General features: G+C 43.1%; 1 protein-coding gene across 1 annotated transcript in view; it reads right to left on the bottom strand.

Moving 5' to 3' along the window:
* LOC109899216 (MLLT10 histone lysine methyltransferase DOT1L cofactor) overlaps positions 1-17,709 on the bottom strand; it is an 83,881-nt gene extending 66,172 nt beyond the window's left edge. Inside the window, 3 exon segments of the mRNA XM_031835062.1 lie at positions 5,221-5,275; positions 9,545-9,624; positions 17,269-17,709. Coding sequence (XP_031690922.1) covers positions 5,221-5,275; positions 9,545-9,624; positions 17,269-17,431 — 298 coding nt within the window. The 5' untranslated portion in view covers positions 17,432-17,709.
* Between the last annotated feature and the right edge of the window lie 737 nt (positions 17,710-18,446).

Below are 18,446 nucleotides of genomic sequence, written 5' to 3'. Positions count from 1 at the left end.
TTCGACACACACCATGCCCCGCCCCGTCACTCAATCAGGCACAGCTGGCTGTTACATTCACTCACTCAACCTGAGTCTGCAATGCATTCTGTTAGCTCTAGCCCATGCAGTCAAGAAACAAGGATGTTGCTTATTCCAACTTGGCTTCTTCACATCAATCCGCCTATGTTCTGTATTATACTATTAGTTTGTGTATCTTTATCTACACAAACCGTTGGTTAGTTATCAAGCTTCACATGTGCCTAAAAAAAGCATTAGCCGCTAATGATAATTGCTAACCAGCTAGCTAAGTACATTGAGATAGCAAAGACTATGGAGCTAGGGCTATCCTGCTGCCAGTGGTGGTGCCAACATGTTACTTGTGCCAAGACATGTCCTGAATCAGAGAGAAATAGGTGAAGAATATTCTAAAATCTTTATCTGAATATAACATCTATTTTCCAACATTGTTTACCAACAGATTATTTCACTTATAATTCACTGTATCACAATTCCATTCGGTCATAAATTGACTGTGCCTTTAAACAGCTTGGAAAATTCCAGCAAATGGCTTTAGAAGCTTCTGATAGGCTAATTGACATAATTTGAGTCAATTGGAGATGTACCTGTGGATGTATTTCAAGGCCTACCTTCAAACTCAGTGCCTCTTTACTTGACATCATGGGAAAATCAAAAGAAATCAGCCAAGACCACAGAAAAAAAAATGTAGACCTCCACAAGTCTGGTTCATCCTTGGGAGCAATTCAAAACGCCTGAAGGTACCTTGTTCATCTGTACAAACAATAGTACGCAAGTATAAACACCATGAGACCACGCAGCCGACATACCGCTCAGGAAGGAGACGCATTCTGTCTCCTAGAGATGAACGTACTTTGGTGCGAAAAGTGCAAATCAGTCCCAGAACAACAGCAAAGGACCTTGTGAAGATGCTGGAGGAAACAGGTACAAAAGTATCTATATCCACAGTAAAACAAGTCCTATATCGAAATAACCTGAAAAGGCCACTCGGCAAGGAAGAAGCCACTGCTCCAAAACTACCATAAAAAAAGCCAGACTATGGTTTGCAACTGCACATGGGGACAAAGATCGTACCTTTTGGAGAAGTGTCCTCTGGGCTGATGAAACAAAAATAGAACTGTTTGGCTATTATGACCATCGTTATGTTTGGAGGAAAAAGGGGACGCTTGCAAGGCGAAGAACACCATCTCAACCGTGAAGCACGGGGGTGGCAGCATCATGTTGTGGGGGTGCTTTGCTGCAGGAGGGACTGGTGCTTCACAAAATAGATGGCATCATGAGGTAGGAAAATTATGTGGATATAATGAAGCAACATCTCAAGACATCAGTCAGGAAGTTAAAGCTTGATCGCAAATGGGTCTTCCAAATGGACAATGACCCCAAGCATACTTCCAAAGTTGTGGCAAAATGGCTTAAGGACAATAAAGTCAAGGTATTGAAGTGGACATCACAAAGCCCTGACCTCAATCCTATAGAAAATGTGTGGGCAGAACTGAAAAAGCGTGTGCGAGCAAGGAGGCCTACAAACCTGAATCAGTTACACCTGCTCTGTCAGGAGGAATGGGCCAAAACTCACCCAACTTATTGTGGGAAGCTTGTGGAAGGCTACCCTAAACATTTGACCCAAGTTAAACCATTTAAAGGCAATGCTACCAAATACTAATTGAGTGTATGTAAACTTCTGACCCACTAGGAATGTGATTAAAGAAATAAAAGCTGAAATAATTTCTCTACTATTTCACATTCTTAAAATAAAGTGGTGATCCTAACTGACCTAAGACATGGAATTTTTACTAGGATTAAATGTCAGGAATTGTGAAAAACTGAGTTGAAATGTATTTGGCTAAGGTGTATGCAAACTTCCTACTTCAACTGTAGCTATATAAAGTATTTTAGGTAGATATGTACAAGAAGGCAGGGTAAAGTAGCTAAGCATCAGGATAGATTAGAGAAACAAAGAAGAGAGTAGCAGAAGTATTTGCGTGTTAAAGTGTAGGTGTGTGTCTTGTGTCGTATGCTTGTTGTTGGTAGGCGTACGTGTGTGTGCGTATGTAGTGTAGTGTACAGTGCCTTGCGAAAGTATTCGCCCCCCTTGAACTTTGCGACCTTTTGCCACATTTCAGGCTTCAAACAAAGATATAAAACTGTATTTTTTTGTGAAGAATCAACAACAAGTGGGACACAATCATGAAGTGGAACGACATTTATTGGATATTTCAAACTTTTTTAACAAATCAAAAACTGAAAAATTGGGCGTGTTATTCAGCCCCTTTACTTTCAGTACAGCAAACTCTCTCCAGAAGTTCAGTGAGGATCTCTGAATGATCCAATGTTGACCTAAATGACTAATGATGATAAATACAATCCACCTGTGTGTAATCAAGTCTCCGTATAAATGCACCTGCACTGTGATAGTCTCAGGGAGCATCATGAAGAACAAGGAACACACCAGGCAGGTCCGAGATACTGTTGTGAAGAAGTTTAAAGCCGGATTTGGATACAAAAAGATTTCCCAAGCTTTAAACATCCCAAGGAGCACTGTGCAAGCGATAATATTGAAATGGAAGGAGTATCAGACCACTGCAAATCTACCAAGACCTGGCCGTCCCTCTAAACTTTCAGCTCATACAAGGAGAAGACTGATCAGAGATGCAGCCAAGAGGCCCATGATCACTCTGGATGAACTGCAGAGATCTACAGCTGAGGTGGGAGACTCTGTCCATAGGACAACAATCAGTCGCATATTGCACAAATCTGGCCTTTATGGAAGAGTGGCAAGAAGAAAGCCATTTCTTAAAGATATCCACAAAAAGTGTCGTTTAAAGTTTGCCACAAGCCACCTGGGAGACACACCAAACATGTGGAAGAAGGTGCTCTGGTCAGATGAAACCAAAATTGAACTTTTTGGCAACAATGCAAAACGTTATGTTTGGCGTAAAAGCAACACAGCTCATCACCCTGAACACACCATCCCCACTGTCAAACATGGTGGTGGCAGCATCATGGTTTGGGCCTGCTTTTCTTCAGCAGGGACTGGGAAGATGGTTAAAATTTGATGGGAAGATGGATGGAGCCAAATACAGGACCATTCTGGAAGAAAACCTGATGGAGTCTGCAAAAGACCTGAGACTGGGACAGAGATTTGTCTTCCAACAAGACAATGATCCAAAACATAAAGCAAAATCTACAATGGAATGGTTCAAAAATAAACATATCCAGGTGTTAGAATGGCCAAGTCAAAGTCCAGACCTGAATCCAATCGAGAATCTGTGGAAAGAACTGAAAACTGCTGTTCACAAATGCTCTCCATCCAACCTCACTGAGCTCGAGCTGTTTTGCAAGGAGGAATGGGGAAAAAATTCAGTCTCTCGATGTGCAAAACTGATAGAGACATACCCCAAGCGACTTACAGCTGTAATCGCAGCAAAAGGTGGCGCTACAAAGTATTAACTTAAGGGGGCTGAATAATTTTGCACGCCCAATTTTTCAGTTTTTGATTTGTTAAAAAAGTTTGAAATATCCAATAAATGTGTTTCCACTTCATGATTGTGTCCCACTTGTTGTTGATTCTTCACAAAAAAATACAGTTTATATCTTTATGTTTGAAGCCTGAAATGTGGCAAAAGGTCGCAAAGTTCAAGGGGGCCGAATACTTTCGCAAGGCACTATGTGTGTGGGTGTCAGTGTAGTGTGTTTATCTAGTCTTGTGAGTGTGCATTGAGTCAGTGCAAGATAGGGTCAGCGCAGATAGTCCGTGTAACCATTAAATTCCTTATTTAGCAGTCTTATGGCTTGGGGCTAGACGTGATCTCGGAGAGAGCCAATGCTCCGGTACCATTTGCCGGACGGTAGCAGTGAACAGACTATGGTTTGGGTGGCTGAAGTCTTTGCCAATTCTTCTGTCCTTCCTCTGACACGCCTTATATAGAGGTCCTGGATGGCAGGGAGCTCAGCCCTAGTGATGTACTGGGCTGTCCGCACCACCCTCTGTTGCGCTTTGCGGTCCAGGGTGGTACATTTGCCATACCAAGCGGTGGTAAATCCAGTCAAGATGCTCTCGATGGTGCAGCTGTAGAACTTCTGGAGGATTGAAGAGCCCATGCCAAATCTTTTCAGCTTCCTGAGGGGGAAGAGGCACTGTCGTGTCCTCTTCACGACTATGCTGGTGTGTGTGGACCATGTTAAGTCCTTAGTGATGTGGACACCAAGGAACTTGAAGCTCTGGACCCACTCCACTACTGTCCCAACGATGTGGATGGGGGCGTGCTCTCCCCTCTTTCTGCTGTAGTCCACTATCAGCTCCGTGGTCTTACTAACGTTGAAGGATGTTGTCATGGCACTATACTGCCAAGTCTCTGACCTCCTCCGTGGAGGCTGTCTCATCACCGTCTGTGATTAGGCCTACCACCGTTGTGTCGTCAGCAAACTTGATGGTGGTGTTGGAGTCGTGCTTGGCCACGCAGTTGTGGATGAACAGTGAGTACAGGAGGAGACTAAGCACTCACCCTTGAGGTTCTCCCGTGTTGAGGGTGAGAGTGGTGGAGGTGTTGTTGCCTACTCTCACCACATGGGTAATTAGGTTCCCCTGGGAAACACTGACAAACACATTGGCTTCTACCCTGTCACAACTATACTGGCTTTTTCATTCATTGTCATGCCAAACACCAACAATAGAATTAGAATAGCCTACTCATTCCATTTCTATGATTCTAACAGATCACAAAATATATACTAATATAATGCTATTTGGCTGTACCTACACCAAAACTCCAGTATGTATTCTTTATAGGTTGTTGTCCATTTTCTTTTTAAATAAGGAGCCTATTTGTTTTCCATGACTGAATATTTATTTCCATGACTGATCAAAACAAATTTTCTCATGGCTCTCTCGTCCCTCTGCAGTTGACATATGGCGAGCAATATGTTTGGAACATCGAAACGCAATAAAATCACAGTATCAAATCGCAACACATAGAATCGCAATACATATAAATCGGCACCTTAATTAAGCAGGCCAAACACATCCCATTAATGAGAAAAACATCAGCATGGGCTAACCACAGAACCTTGTGGGATGCCAACAGCCCTGTGTGCGTGTGCCAATACTCGATGGGAGTACTCTCGTGAATGACAAGGACAGGTTTTTGCTCCAGCCAAAATCAGTTACACACAACACACCTATCCTAGATAGATGACTCTTACCTCCGTTATCTGTCCTCTTGAGGGCACCATCTTTGTGGGGGCACAGCTCACACCTCTGCAGAGAAAGGAGACAGGAGGGGGACATGGACCTTTAGCAAAACTCTTTACCATACAATTACATGCAAAAAGATATACAGTGCCTTCCTTCAGAAAGTATTCATACCCCTTGACAAATACCACATTTGGTTGTGTTATAGGCTGAATTCTAATTGGAATGAATAAAACAGATTCTCACCCATCTACACACAATACCCCATAATGACAAAGCGAAAACATGTTTTTAGAAAAAAAATTGAAGTCAGTACATGTTATCACCACCTTTGGTAGCAATTATAGCTGTGAGTCTTTCAGGGTAAGTCTCGAAGACCTTTCCACAACAAATGTACAACATTTGCCCATTATTATTTTCAAAATTCTTCAAGCTCTGTCAAATTGGCTGTTGATCATTGCTAGACAACTATTTTCAGGTCTTGCCATAGATTTTCAAGTACACGTTTCATGAGCTAAAATAAAAGGCTGCAGAATTTTACCATATGCACAAAAAGCTTCTCAAATGTTGTTTACATCCCTGTTAGTGAGGATTTCTCCTTTACCAACATAATCCATCCACCTAACAGGTGTGGCATACCAACAAGCTGATTAAACAGCATGATCATTGCATAGGTGCACATTGCGCCAGGGACAATAAAAGGCCACTCTATAATGTGCAGTTTTGTCACACAACCCAATGCCACAGGTGTTTAAAGTTTTGAGGAAGAGTGCAATTGACATGCTGACTGCAGGAATGTCCACCAGAGCTGTTGCCAGAGAATTTAAATGTTAATTTCTCTACCATAAGCAGCCTCCAACATCGTTTTACAGAATTTTGCAGTACATCCAACCGGCCTCACAACTGCAGACCATGTGTAATCACGTCAGCCCAGGACCTCCACATCCAGCTTCTTCACCTGCGGTATCGTGAGACCAGCTACCCAGACAGCTGACAAAATTGTGGGTTTACACAACCAAAGAATTCCTGTACAACCTGTCAGAAACCGTCTCAAGGAATCTCATCTGGGTGCGTGCTGTCCTCACCGGGGTCTTGACTGGACTGCAGTTCGTAGTCTTAACTGACTTCAGTGGGCAAATGCTTACCTTCGATGGCCACTGGCATGCTGGAGAAGTGTGCACTTCACGGATGAATCCCGGTTTCAACTGTACTGGGCAGATAGCGTGTATGGCGTCGTGTGGGAGAGCGATTTGCTGATGAGTGCCCCATGGTGGCTGTGGGGTTATGGTACGGGCAGGCATAAGCTACGGATAACGAACACAACTGCATTTCATTGATGTCAATTTGAATGCAGAGACAAACCGTGACAAGATCCTGAGGGCCATTGTGATCCTGAGGGCCTCGTGTTTCAGCATGAAAATGCACAGCCCCATGTCGCAAGAATCTGTACACAATTCCTGTAAACTGAAAATGTCCATGACCTGCCTACTCACCAGACATGTCACCTATTGAGCATGTTTGGGATGCTCTGGATCGACACGTACAACAGTGTGTTCCAGTTTCTGCCAATATCCAGCAACTTTGCACAGCCATTGATGAGGAGTGGGACATTCCACAGGCCACAATCAACAGCCTGATCAACTCTATGTGAAGGAGATGTGTCGCGCTGCATGAGACAAATGCTGGTCAGTATCTGTGACCAACAGATGCATATCTGTATTCCCAGTCATGTGATATCCATAGATTAGGGCCTAATGAATTTATTTCATTTGACTGATTTCCTTATATGAACTGTAACTCAGTAAAATCTTTGAAATTGTTGCATGTTGCGTTTATATTTTTGTTCTGTGTAGATTTAAGTCAAAACTGTAACTCTGCCACTCAGGATTTTTTTTTTTTTTTTTTTTTACCAATGACCTGCCACTAGCATTAAACAAAGCATGTGTGTCCATGTATGCTGAGGATTCAAACATATACGCATCAGCAACCACTGCTAATGAAGTCACTGAAACCCTTAAAGAGTTGTAGTCTGTTTTGGAATGGGTGGCCAGTAACAAACTGCTCCTGAACATCTCTAAATCTAAGAGCATTGTATTGGGTACTAATCATTCCCTAAGTTCTAGACCTCAGCTGAATCTGGTAATGAATGGTGTGGCTGTTGAACAAGTTGAGGAGACTAAATGACTTAGTGTTAGATTAGACTGTAAACTGTCAGGGTCAAAAGATATATTCAATGGTTGTAAAGACACACAGACATGCCACCAGGGGTGTTTTCACAGTGCCCAGGTCCAGAACAAATTCAAGTAAACATACATCATTATACAGAGACATGAGTACATGGAACTCCCTTCCATCTTATATAGTGCAAGTAAACATCTTATATAGTGCAAGTAAACATCTTATATAGTGCAAGTAAACATCTTATATAGTGCAAGTAAACATCTTATATAGCTCAAGTAAACATGGTTTCAAACATGTTATTTTTTATTAAACCTTTATTTAACTAGGTAAGTCAGTTAAGAACAAATTCTTATTGACAATGACGGCCTACCCCGAACAAACGCTAATGACGCCGGGTCAATTATGTGTCGCCCTTTGGGACTCCCAATCATGGCCGGTTGTGATACAGCCTGGAATCGAACCAGGGTCTGTAGTGACGCCTCTAGCACTGAGATGCAGTGCCTTTGACTGCTGTGCCACTCGGGAGCCCCAACACCTTACGGCACAACGCCTCTCCCCCATGTGACCTACTTCGTTGTGAGTATGTGTCGTCAGGTATGTGTAACTGATCGATGCAGATATGCGTTCGCACACACACACGCTCACACACACACACACGCTCACACACACGCTCACACACGCTCACACACACGCTCACACACACACACACACACACACACACGCTCACACACACACACACACACACGCTCACACACACACAAAAAACATGTAGTATGTAAAGTGTGAAGTATCGAAACTGTAATGTGTTTTTCGTTATGTGTCGGACACCAGTCAGACGAACTGTCGCCATTGGCATCGGCTAATGTCGTTCTTAATAGATCCAATTACTGCATGGATGCAAACAGTATTTTGGAATATGTGTATTCTGTACAGGCTTCCTTCTTTTCACTCTGTCAGTTAGGTTAGTATTGTGGAGTAACTACAATGTTGTTGATCCATCCTCAGTTCTCATATCACAGCCATTAAAGCCATTCAAGTCCCCATTGGCCTCTCTGTGGGGTACAGAGATGAGGCAGTCATTCAAAAATCATGCTAAACACTTATTGCACACAGAGTGAGTCCATGCAACTTATTATGAGACTTTTTAATTAAGGACTTTTTAATACTTATTGACTCAAGACATTTCACCTTTTAATTTTTTTATTAATTTGTACAAATTTAAAAATATACATAATTCCACTTTGACATATGGGGTATCGTGTGTGTAGGCCAGTGACAACAAAATCTCAATTTAATCTATTTTAAATGCAGACTAACACAACAAAATCTGAAAAAAGTCAAGGGGCGTGAATACCTTCTGAAGGCTCTACATACTATAGATACACACAAGCATGTACCCTACTCCCCTTTCTCTCATACACACTCTTACACACACAGTATTTTCAGTAATCACTGATCCAACACTATCAAATAGGTGCAAGTGGGCTTCGATGCCATAGCTCCCACATCCAGCTCTGTCATACTGTGTGGTTACTACTATGAGGAAGGGAGAGCCTAGTTCACCCCAACCTCTCCTAAAACACAAACCCACTATCTGCGGCCCAAGACGGTTTCCCTTTCCCATGCGTGATAGAGCGAGTGTGTTGTGTGTGTATCCCTCCAGTCCTGCCCATTTCACACCAGCTACTCCCATAGGATGCCTACCATCCCTCAGAAGAAAACAGAAGAAAATCCTCTTCCCGACAATTTTTGTCCACACAATATCACAAGCGAGTATGACCGCACTGTTTAACTGTTTCTACAGCCAGGCTGAGGAAAGTACAGGCAGGGATGCTGTTGTTTTCCCTATGAGAAATATACTGTGGGCTTCTTAAGCATGTCTGATGCTGCCATGGCTGGCTGGCTCTGTCAGATCTTGCCACAATGTATTACACTGTAATATCCAATTTACTACTTGTTTTGGATCCTTTAATATAAGCACTATACGGTACTGTTTGCTACCAGGTAGTTGCCAATTGTGTTGAATTCTTTGAAGTAAGTAGCAGGTAGTAATAACACAATGTCCTATAAAGTACCGGCTAAATATTAGCGGAAACTGTAGTATAAAACATATTGCTGAGAATACGGTGTTGAGACTCTATTGGTCAGACTCACCACTCTGGCTGCTCTCTCCTGAGATTCACACTTCCTGCAGAACCAGGGTCCAGTGGGCACCTGCACGATGCCATAGCACGCTGCAGAGAGGACAACACTGGGTTAATACCACACACCACGATGCCATAGCAGCACGCTGCAGAGAGGACAACACTGGGTTAATACCACACACCACGATGCCATAGCAGCACGCTGCAGAGAGGACAACACTGGGTTAATACCACGCACCACGATGCCATAGCAGCACGCTGCAGAGAGGACAACACTGGGTTAATACCACACACCACGATGCAATAGCAGCACGCTGCAGAGAGGACAACACTGGGTTAATACCACACACCACGATGCCATAGCAGCACGCTGCAGAGAGGACAACACTGGGTTAATACCACACACCACGATGCCATTGCAGCACGTGCAGAGAGGACAACACTGGGTTAATACCACACACCACGATGCCATAGCAGCACGCTGCAGAGAGGACAACACTGGGTTAATACCACGATGCTATAGCAGCACGCTGCAGAGAGGACAACACTGGGTTAATACCACAATGCCATAGCAGCACACTGCAGAGAGGACAACACTGGGTTAATACCACGATGCCATAGCAGCACACTGCAGAGAGGACAACACTGGGTTAATACCACGATGCCATAGCAGCACACTGCAGAGAGGACAACACTGGGTTAATACCACGATGCCATAGCAGCACACTGCAGAGAGGACAACACTGGGTTAATACCACGATGCCATAGCAGCACGCTGCAGAGAGGACAACACTGGGTTAATACCACACACCACGATGCCATAGCAGCATGCTGCAGAGAGGACAACACTGGGTTAATACCACGCACCACGATGCCATAGCAGCACGCTGCAGAGAGGACAACACTGGGTTAATACCACACACCACGATGCCATAGCAGCATGCTGCAGAGAGGATAACACTGGGTTAATACCACGATGCCATAGCAGCACGCTGCAGAGAGGACAACACTGGGTTAATACCACACACCACGATGCCATAGCAGCACGCTGCAGAGAGGACAACACTGGGTTAATACCACACACCACGATGCCATTGCAGCACGTGCAGAGAGGACAACACTGGGTTAATACCACACACCACGATGCCATAGCAGCATGCTGCAGAGAGGATAACACTGGGTTAATACCACGATGCCATAGCATCACTCTGCAGAGAGGACAACACTGGGTTATTAAAAGGCAGGGATGCAAACTGGTGAGGGTCCAAACAATATGTGCACGGAAAAACACAAAACAACAGTATAAACTGCAGGAAAAAGTGCCTATTTTCAGAGTACATAACCAACATTCTGCTAACGGCATGACACCAGGCCAAGTATCACCACGATACCGAGTAACACTACGATACAGAGTATCACCACGATACCGAGTATCACCACGATACAGAGTATCACCGCGATAACAGAGTATCACCGCGATAACAGAGTATCACCGCGATAACAGAGTATCACCGCGATAACAGAGTATCACCGCGATAACAGAGTATCACCGCGATAACAGAGTATCACCGCGATAACAGAGTATCACCGCGATAACAGAGTATCACCGCGATAACAGAGTATCACCGCGATAACAGAGTAACACCACGATACAGAGTATCACCACGATACAGAGTAACACCACGATAACAGAGTAACACCACGATAACAGAGTAACACCACGATAACAGAGTAACACCATGATAACAGAGTAACACCACGATACAGAGTAACACCACGATACAGAGTAACACCACGATAACAGAGTATCACCACGATAACAGAGTAACACCACGATACCACTGGGTTTAGTCTAACTTCTATACAGTGCCCTCAGAAAGTATTCAAACCCCTTGAATTATTCCACCTTGCTGTGTTACAGCCTGAATAAAAAATGGATTCAATTGATGTTATTTCTCACCCATCTACACACAATACCCCATAATTAAAAAGTTAAAACATATTAGAACATTTTGCTAATTTATTGAAAATGAAATACATAAATATCTCATTTACATAAGTATTCACACCCGAGTCAATACATGTTTGAATCACCTTTGGCAACAATTAACTTTGCAGATCTGGCCAACCTGGATTGTATACTATTCGTACATTATTCTTCCCGAAATGTCCTTAAGCTCTGTCAAGTTGATTGTTGATCATTGCTAGACAGCCATTTAAGTCTTGCCATAGATATTCAAGCCAATTTAAGTCAAAACTGTAACTAGGCCACTCTGAACATTCAATGTTGTCTTGGTAAGCAACTCCAGAGTATATTATCTGGCCTTATGTTTTAGGTTATTGTCCTGCTGAAAGGTAATTGTCCTGCTGAAAGGTGAAAGGTAATTGTCCTGCTGAAAGAAACTCTCTCAGTGTCTGTTGGAAAGCAGACTAAACCAGGATTTCCTCTAGGATTTTGCCTGTGCTTAGCTCTAGATTCTGTTTTTTTTTTTATCCTAAAAAAACTCCCCAGTCCTTGCCAATGACAAGCATACCCATAACATGATGCAGCCACCACCATGCTTGCAACTGAGTTAGGAAATATGCCTAACTCATCTTTGTGGTGACTGGGTGTATTGATACATCATCCAAAGTGTAATTAATAACTTCACCATGCTCAAAGGGACATTCAATGTCTGAGATTTTTTAAATATATATCTACATAGATATAAAAAAATATATATTTTCTACTTTTTTTTTCTTTCATTTTTTACCCATCTACCAACAGGTGCCCTTCTTTGCAAGACATTGGAAAACCTCCCTGGCCTTTGGTTGAATCTGTGTTTGAATTCACTGCTGGACTGAGGGACCTTACAGATCATTGTGTTTGCATTTTACATTTACATTTTAGTCGTTAAGCACAGGCTCTTATGCAGAGCGACTTACATTTTCATACTTGTTCATACTGGTTCAACGTGGGAATCGAACACAGAACCCTGGTCACGCGGGGTATTTGTGGGATACAGAGATGAGGTAATCATTAAGAAAAATTATGTTAGGGCCTCCCGAGTGGCGCAGCGGTCTAAGGCACTGCATCGCAGTGCTGTATCGCAGCCAGCCGCGACGAGAGACCCATGAGGAGGCGCACAATTGGCCCAGCGTTATCCGGGTTAGGGGAGGGTTTCGCCGGCCGGGTTGTCCTTGTCCCGTCGCACTCTAGCGACTCCTGTGGCAGGCCAGGCGCAATGCACGCTGACAGGGTCATCAAGTATACAGTGTTTCCTCCGACACATTAGTGCGGCTGGCTTCTGGGTTAAGCGAGAAGTGTAAAGAAGCAGCGTAGCCTGGCGGGGTTGTGTTTGAGGACGCATGGCTCTCGACCGTCGCCTCTCCCGTCCGTATGGTAGTTGCAGAGATGGGACAAGACTACCTACCAATTAGATATCATGAAAAAGGGGTATTAAAAAAAATATATATATGTAGAACGTATTTAGGCTTACCATAACAAAGGGGTTGAATACTTATTGACTCAAGACATTTCAGCTTCTCATTTTTAATGAATATGTAAACATTTTGAAATCCATATTTCCTCTTTGACATTATGGAGTATTGGGTGTAGGCCAGTGACACAATCTATTTAATCCATGTTAAATTCAGGCTGTAACATAACAAAATATGGTAAAAGTCAAGGGGTGGGGTGAATACTTTCTGCAAAAATAAAAAATAAAGTCCCTGATAGTCATCTCTACTCAATACAACACATTGAATTTAACATCACACTTTCTACTGTATAATAGAAAAGGCTACTGCAGAAAAGATCTGACTTGCTCATATCAAAAGGCCTACCTGTGATTGGGCAGGAGGAATATTTAACGCATAATGATCTGCATGTTCATTGTGGCAGTAAGGGCCTATATGAAACCATTTTTAACCTACTCTTCAGATAGCCTACAGACTCTCCCTTCCTCACACTCTTACTCACTAACTTATTCCCTCTCCCACACACCACTCACACAGCGCTCCCAGAAGTTAGGCACCAAACAAAAATGTAAGGATCGCCAGAAAAGGGCATTCATTTTTTATTCAGGTTTAGCTTAGAATTACATTGATTAGGCATATGCATCCAAACTTTGGAGCATCTATCCCATTTCAGTTCTCCCATTGCATAGCCATGGTACCATGTTGTTAGCTAGCAAGCCAGCCAGGTAACATGACTAAACAAGGTTAGTTTGTTATAGAACCAAAAACTCACAGCCCAAGACATGGTTTATACAATTAAATAAAAAAATATATTCGCACTTCTTTTATAACTCAATGGGTGATCGTTATTTTACATATCTTCATGGGTTATCTGGATTACCTATTTCAAGATCAAAACAGGGAATAGTGTAAATGGTGCCAGATCTGGCTGACACCTCCAGAGGTGGACATTGATGAATTGTGTCCTGGTAGGCCGTGCAACAACGGTAAATCACTTGACATAACATGGACGTTTGTAATAAAGACATGTTATAGGCAGGAAACACATACACATATATTTTTTAATGGCATGGTACTAGATGAACGTGTCTGATAAATGAAAAAAAAACTTTGCTTTCTGTTTCTAAACATTTTGCCACAAACTGCCAATGTACCAGCCCGGTGCCCTACTGAACATAACCCAGGTGTAGCCTATACACCAAGCTCATGGGAGTATTTCCCCTATATGCACTAAATCATGGTCACTACTGAGTGTGCGAGTCTGAACATGCTGCACTCCAGATACCTCTGCTGTCCTCTCAGATTATCTCACATCTGACTTACTCACGTAATCCACTTTAATGAACAGAGATAATCCACTGACGATAAAAAGGGTATTGTTATGCTGTCTATTGTTGAGGACAGAGGGGTCAGTCATTGTTACAACGGCGTCAGTGTGTTGATTAGCTATTGATTCATTCACACGTAAACCATATAGGCTGTGTTTAATAACATGTACAAATAGGTGTGTTTAGTTTACGTGTGTTTTGGGGCGGCAGGGTAGCCTAGTGGTTAGAGCGTTGGACTAGTAACCGAAAGGTTGAAAAATCTAATCCCCGAGCTGACAAGGTAAAAATCTGTCGTACTGCATTTGAACAAGGCTTTTAAACCATTGTTCCTAGACCGTCATTGAAAATAAGAACTTGTTAACTGACTTGCCTAGTTAAATAAAGGAAAAATAAATGTAATTTTGTCTGTAGTGTCCTTTTCGTTATGTGTTGGACCCCAGGAAGACTGACTAGCTGTTGCTAGCTAATGGGGATCCCAATCAGATCTAAATACATGTATGAAGACATACACTGCTCAAAGAAATTAAGGGAACACTAAAATAACACATCCTAGATCTGAATGAATGAAATATTCTTATTAAATACTTTTTTCTTTACATAGTTGAATGTGCTGACAACAAAATCACACAAAAATGATCAATGTATCAACCCATGGACGTCTTTATTTGGAGTCACACTCAAAATTAAAGTGGAAAACCACACTACAGGCTGATCCAACTTTGATGTAATGTCCTTAAAACAAGTCTAAATGAGGCTCAGTAGTGTGTGTGTGGCCTCCACGTGCCTGTATGACCTCCCTACAAAACCTGGGCATGCTCCTGATGAGGTGGCGGATGGTCTCCTGAGGGATCTCCTCCCAGACCTGGACTAAAGCATCTGCCAACTCCTGGACAGTCTGTGGTGCAACGTGGTGTTGGTGGATGGAGCGAGACATGATGTCCGAGATGTGCTCAATTGGATTCAGGTCTGGGGAATGGGCCAGTCCATAGCATCAATGCCTTCCTCTTGCAGGAACTGCTGACACACTCCAGCCACATGAGGTCTAGCATTGTCTTGCATTAGGAGGAACCCAGGGCCAACCGCACCAGCATATGGTCTCACAAGGGGTCTGAGGATCTCATCTCGGTACCTAATGGCAGTCAGGCTACCTCTGGCGAGCACACGGAGGGCTGTGCGGCCCCCCAAAGAAATGCCACCCCACACCATGACTGACCCACCGCCAAACCGGTCATGCTGGAGGATGTTGCAGTCAGCAGAACGTTCTCCACGGCGTCTCCAGACTGTCACGTGCTCAGTGTGAACCTGCTTTCATCTGTGAAGAGCACAGGACGCCAGTGGCGAATTTGCCAATCTTGGTGTTCTCTGGCAAATGCCAAACATCCTGCACGGTGTTGGGCTGTAAGCACAACCCCCACCTGTGGACATCGGGCCCTCATACCACCCTCATGGAGTCTGTTTCTGACCGTTTGAGCAGACACATGCACATTTGTGGCCTGCTGGAGGTCATTTTGCAGGGCTCTGGAAGTGCTCCTCCTTGCACAAAGGCGGAGGTAGCGGTCCTGCTGCTGGGTTGTTGCCCTCCTACGGCCTCCTCCACATCTCCTGATGTACTGGTCTCCTGGTAGCGCCTCCATGCTCTGGACACTACGCTGACAGACACAGCAAACCTTCTTGCCACAGCTCGCATTGATGTGCCATCCTGGATGAGATGCACTACCTGAGCCACTTGTGTGGGTTGTAGACTCCGTCTCATGCTACCACTAGAGTGAAAGCACCGCCAGCATTCAAAAGTGACCAAAACATCAGCCAGGAAGCATTGCCTAAAATTTCCATCTGTTGTCTATTCCATTTGCACAACAGCATGTGAAATGGATTGTCAATCAGTGTTGCTTCCTAAGTGGACTGTTTGATTTCACAGAAGTGTGATTGACTTGGAGTTACATTGTGTTGTTTAAGTGTTCCCTTTATTTTTTTGAGCAGTGTATATTCAATCACATGACAACGATCAACAATAAAAATACAATTACTAGGCAGTTGTTCTGTCTCACAAAGCCAAAATCACAAATATTGACTGTGTCTACTGGATACCTAGTTCTGATTTTGCCTTTGTCAACAGAATCTGAGTGACGTTGACATTGTTGTTTGGGTCAGTGTGTTGCAGACAAACTTGGTACACAGGTTCAGTCTGTCAATTCAGTAGCTAGCTAAAAATATTTTGACAACATACTATATAGCTAGCTAACTACTTCACCGGGAAAATAATGTGATTTGCTTGCAGGATATCATAACGGATAAAAACGTTAGCTAGTGTGGTAAGACAAATTAAGTAACACGTTAACGTTAGCTAGCTAGTTTGAGCTATGCAATGCCATTTCAACGAATTGTATAGCCAGGCTACACAGCCAATGTTGACAACTACAAAAATCTTTCCTGGCAGATTGTAACGGGCTAACGTTCATGTGATGGCCCATTAGCCTTACAGGGTAGGTAACGTTACGGTTTGGCGTAGCAGAATTTTCGACCAATCTTCGTTCTCGATTTGACCAAACATGTATCAAACAGTACATATCCGTAACGGTTAATGGAGCATCACATTAGCCGGTTACAAGCTGCTAGCTATAAAAATACTATCCATCTAGCTAGTTAACGTTAGTTAGCTAGTTACCTTAGCCAACTTCATACCTACTAGATAGTTAGGCTAACTGGCTAGGTAGGTCAGGACAAACGCGCAAACAGTCGATTGGATATAACTAGCTAACGTTACAGTATCTAGCTATAACCTTGCCTATTAGCTATTGTAGTCAGCAAAATGAGTTAGCTTAGCTAGCTAACGTTACTAGCTAGCTTCCTGGCAGACCATCAACCGCGCTACCTAGCCTGAGCTAGTTATCGGATGTTCGTCAAGCAAATTCCATGTTTAATGTTTTGGATTTTATCTGGTGTTTACCTTGATGGACTGCAACATTGCAGCCGTGACCGTCACAGTATACTAGAGGGTTTTCTGCCCAGCCTCTCTCGTCTGAGCACACGCAGCAACCTCCAATCATCTCCTTCATATTATTCGCCAAGAAGTCGTTGTCCGCTGCCAGGCACAGCTCGCCGGAGACCATTTACGGAGAAAGTGGACATACGAAGACAACAAAGATGCGCCGAAACCTTTGCAGAATATCCTCATCTACCCAGTGTGACAGCGCTTTAGGTCCCACTTTGTCGAAAGATCATGTTTTAGTCGTGTTTACATTCCGTTTTGACACCGTATTTTTTCCACTTAAAGAAGGCTACACACATCGCGAGCAAGATGAAGTGCGTCAGCACGCACGGCGCGTGACAAGTCAGAACGGATGGATATGATTTGCTCAGAGAGTGTTGCCAATGTGCACGGCGCCATTTTGGTTCCACATGGCCTTTTAAAACGAAAGTGTTGTGAAGGAAACTGCTTGGAAACTTTGTAACAGTACAATGCGTGGTTGTTATAAATAACGATTGACTATTGGCAACATTGTATACATCAACATGAGGTATTTACAAATATGAATTAAGTTATTATAGCAAAAAACATGAATGAATATTACTCCATTGTTTATGCTGTTGTTGTCATCTGAGACTTTGTAAATAGCCTTTAGATGTATCCAAGGTCCATTTAAAGTCATATTTAGAAAACCTAGACATCATTTTGCTCTCAAAGAATATAATGTAATTTATTGCGCATTAGGACATTGTAACTATGGAAATAAATGCTATTTGCATATGAAAATGTCATGGTTCCCCACTCTATAGTAGCCTATGCACATCTGACAGTGTGCCTTTACATTAGGCCTAAATAAAACATAGACTTGTCTGTTTGTGCCACTGTCATTGGCCGCCAATGTATTTTCACTCTCTTTTTCCTTGTGTGTGTGTGTGTGTGTGTGTGTGTGTGTGTTGCAAAATGGAACAAGGAATTAGGCCATGTGAGAGAGAAATGTGTGTGGAATTACTCTGGCTTTCAAACAAGTATTACTCTCAAACATTGCTGCTTGAATGTTCAGTTATAGAACAACTTGGAAGGCTATATAAGCCTAGCTACATACACCAGGAATGGAGCTGAAATAATCTATACTGAATTGTGTATGTTTATTTTACTTA

The sequence above is a fragment of the Oncorhynchus kisutch genome, linkage group LG11, assembly GCF_002021735.2.
Source record: "Oncorhynchus kisutch isolate 150728-3 linkage group LG11, Okis_V2, whole genome shotgun sequence".
Taxonomy (NCBI): Eukaryota; Metazoa; Chordata; class Actinopteri; order Salmoniformes; family Salmonidae; genus Oncorhynchus; species Oncorhynchus kisutch.
The sequence above is the reverse complement of the archived record's forward strand: the minus strand, read 5'-3'. Positions and strand labels throughout refer to the sequence as shown.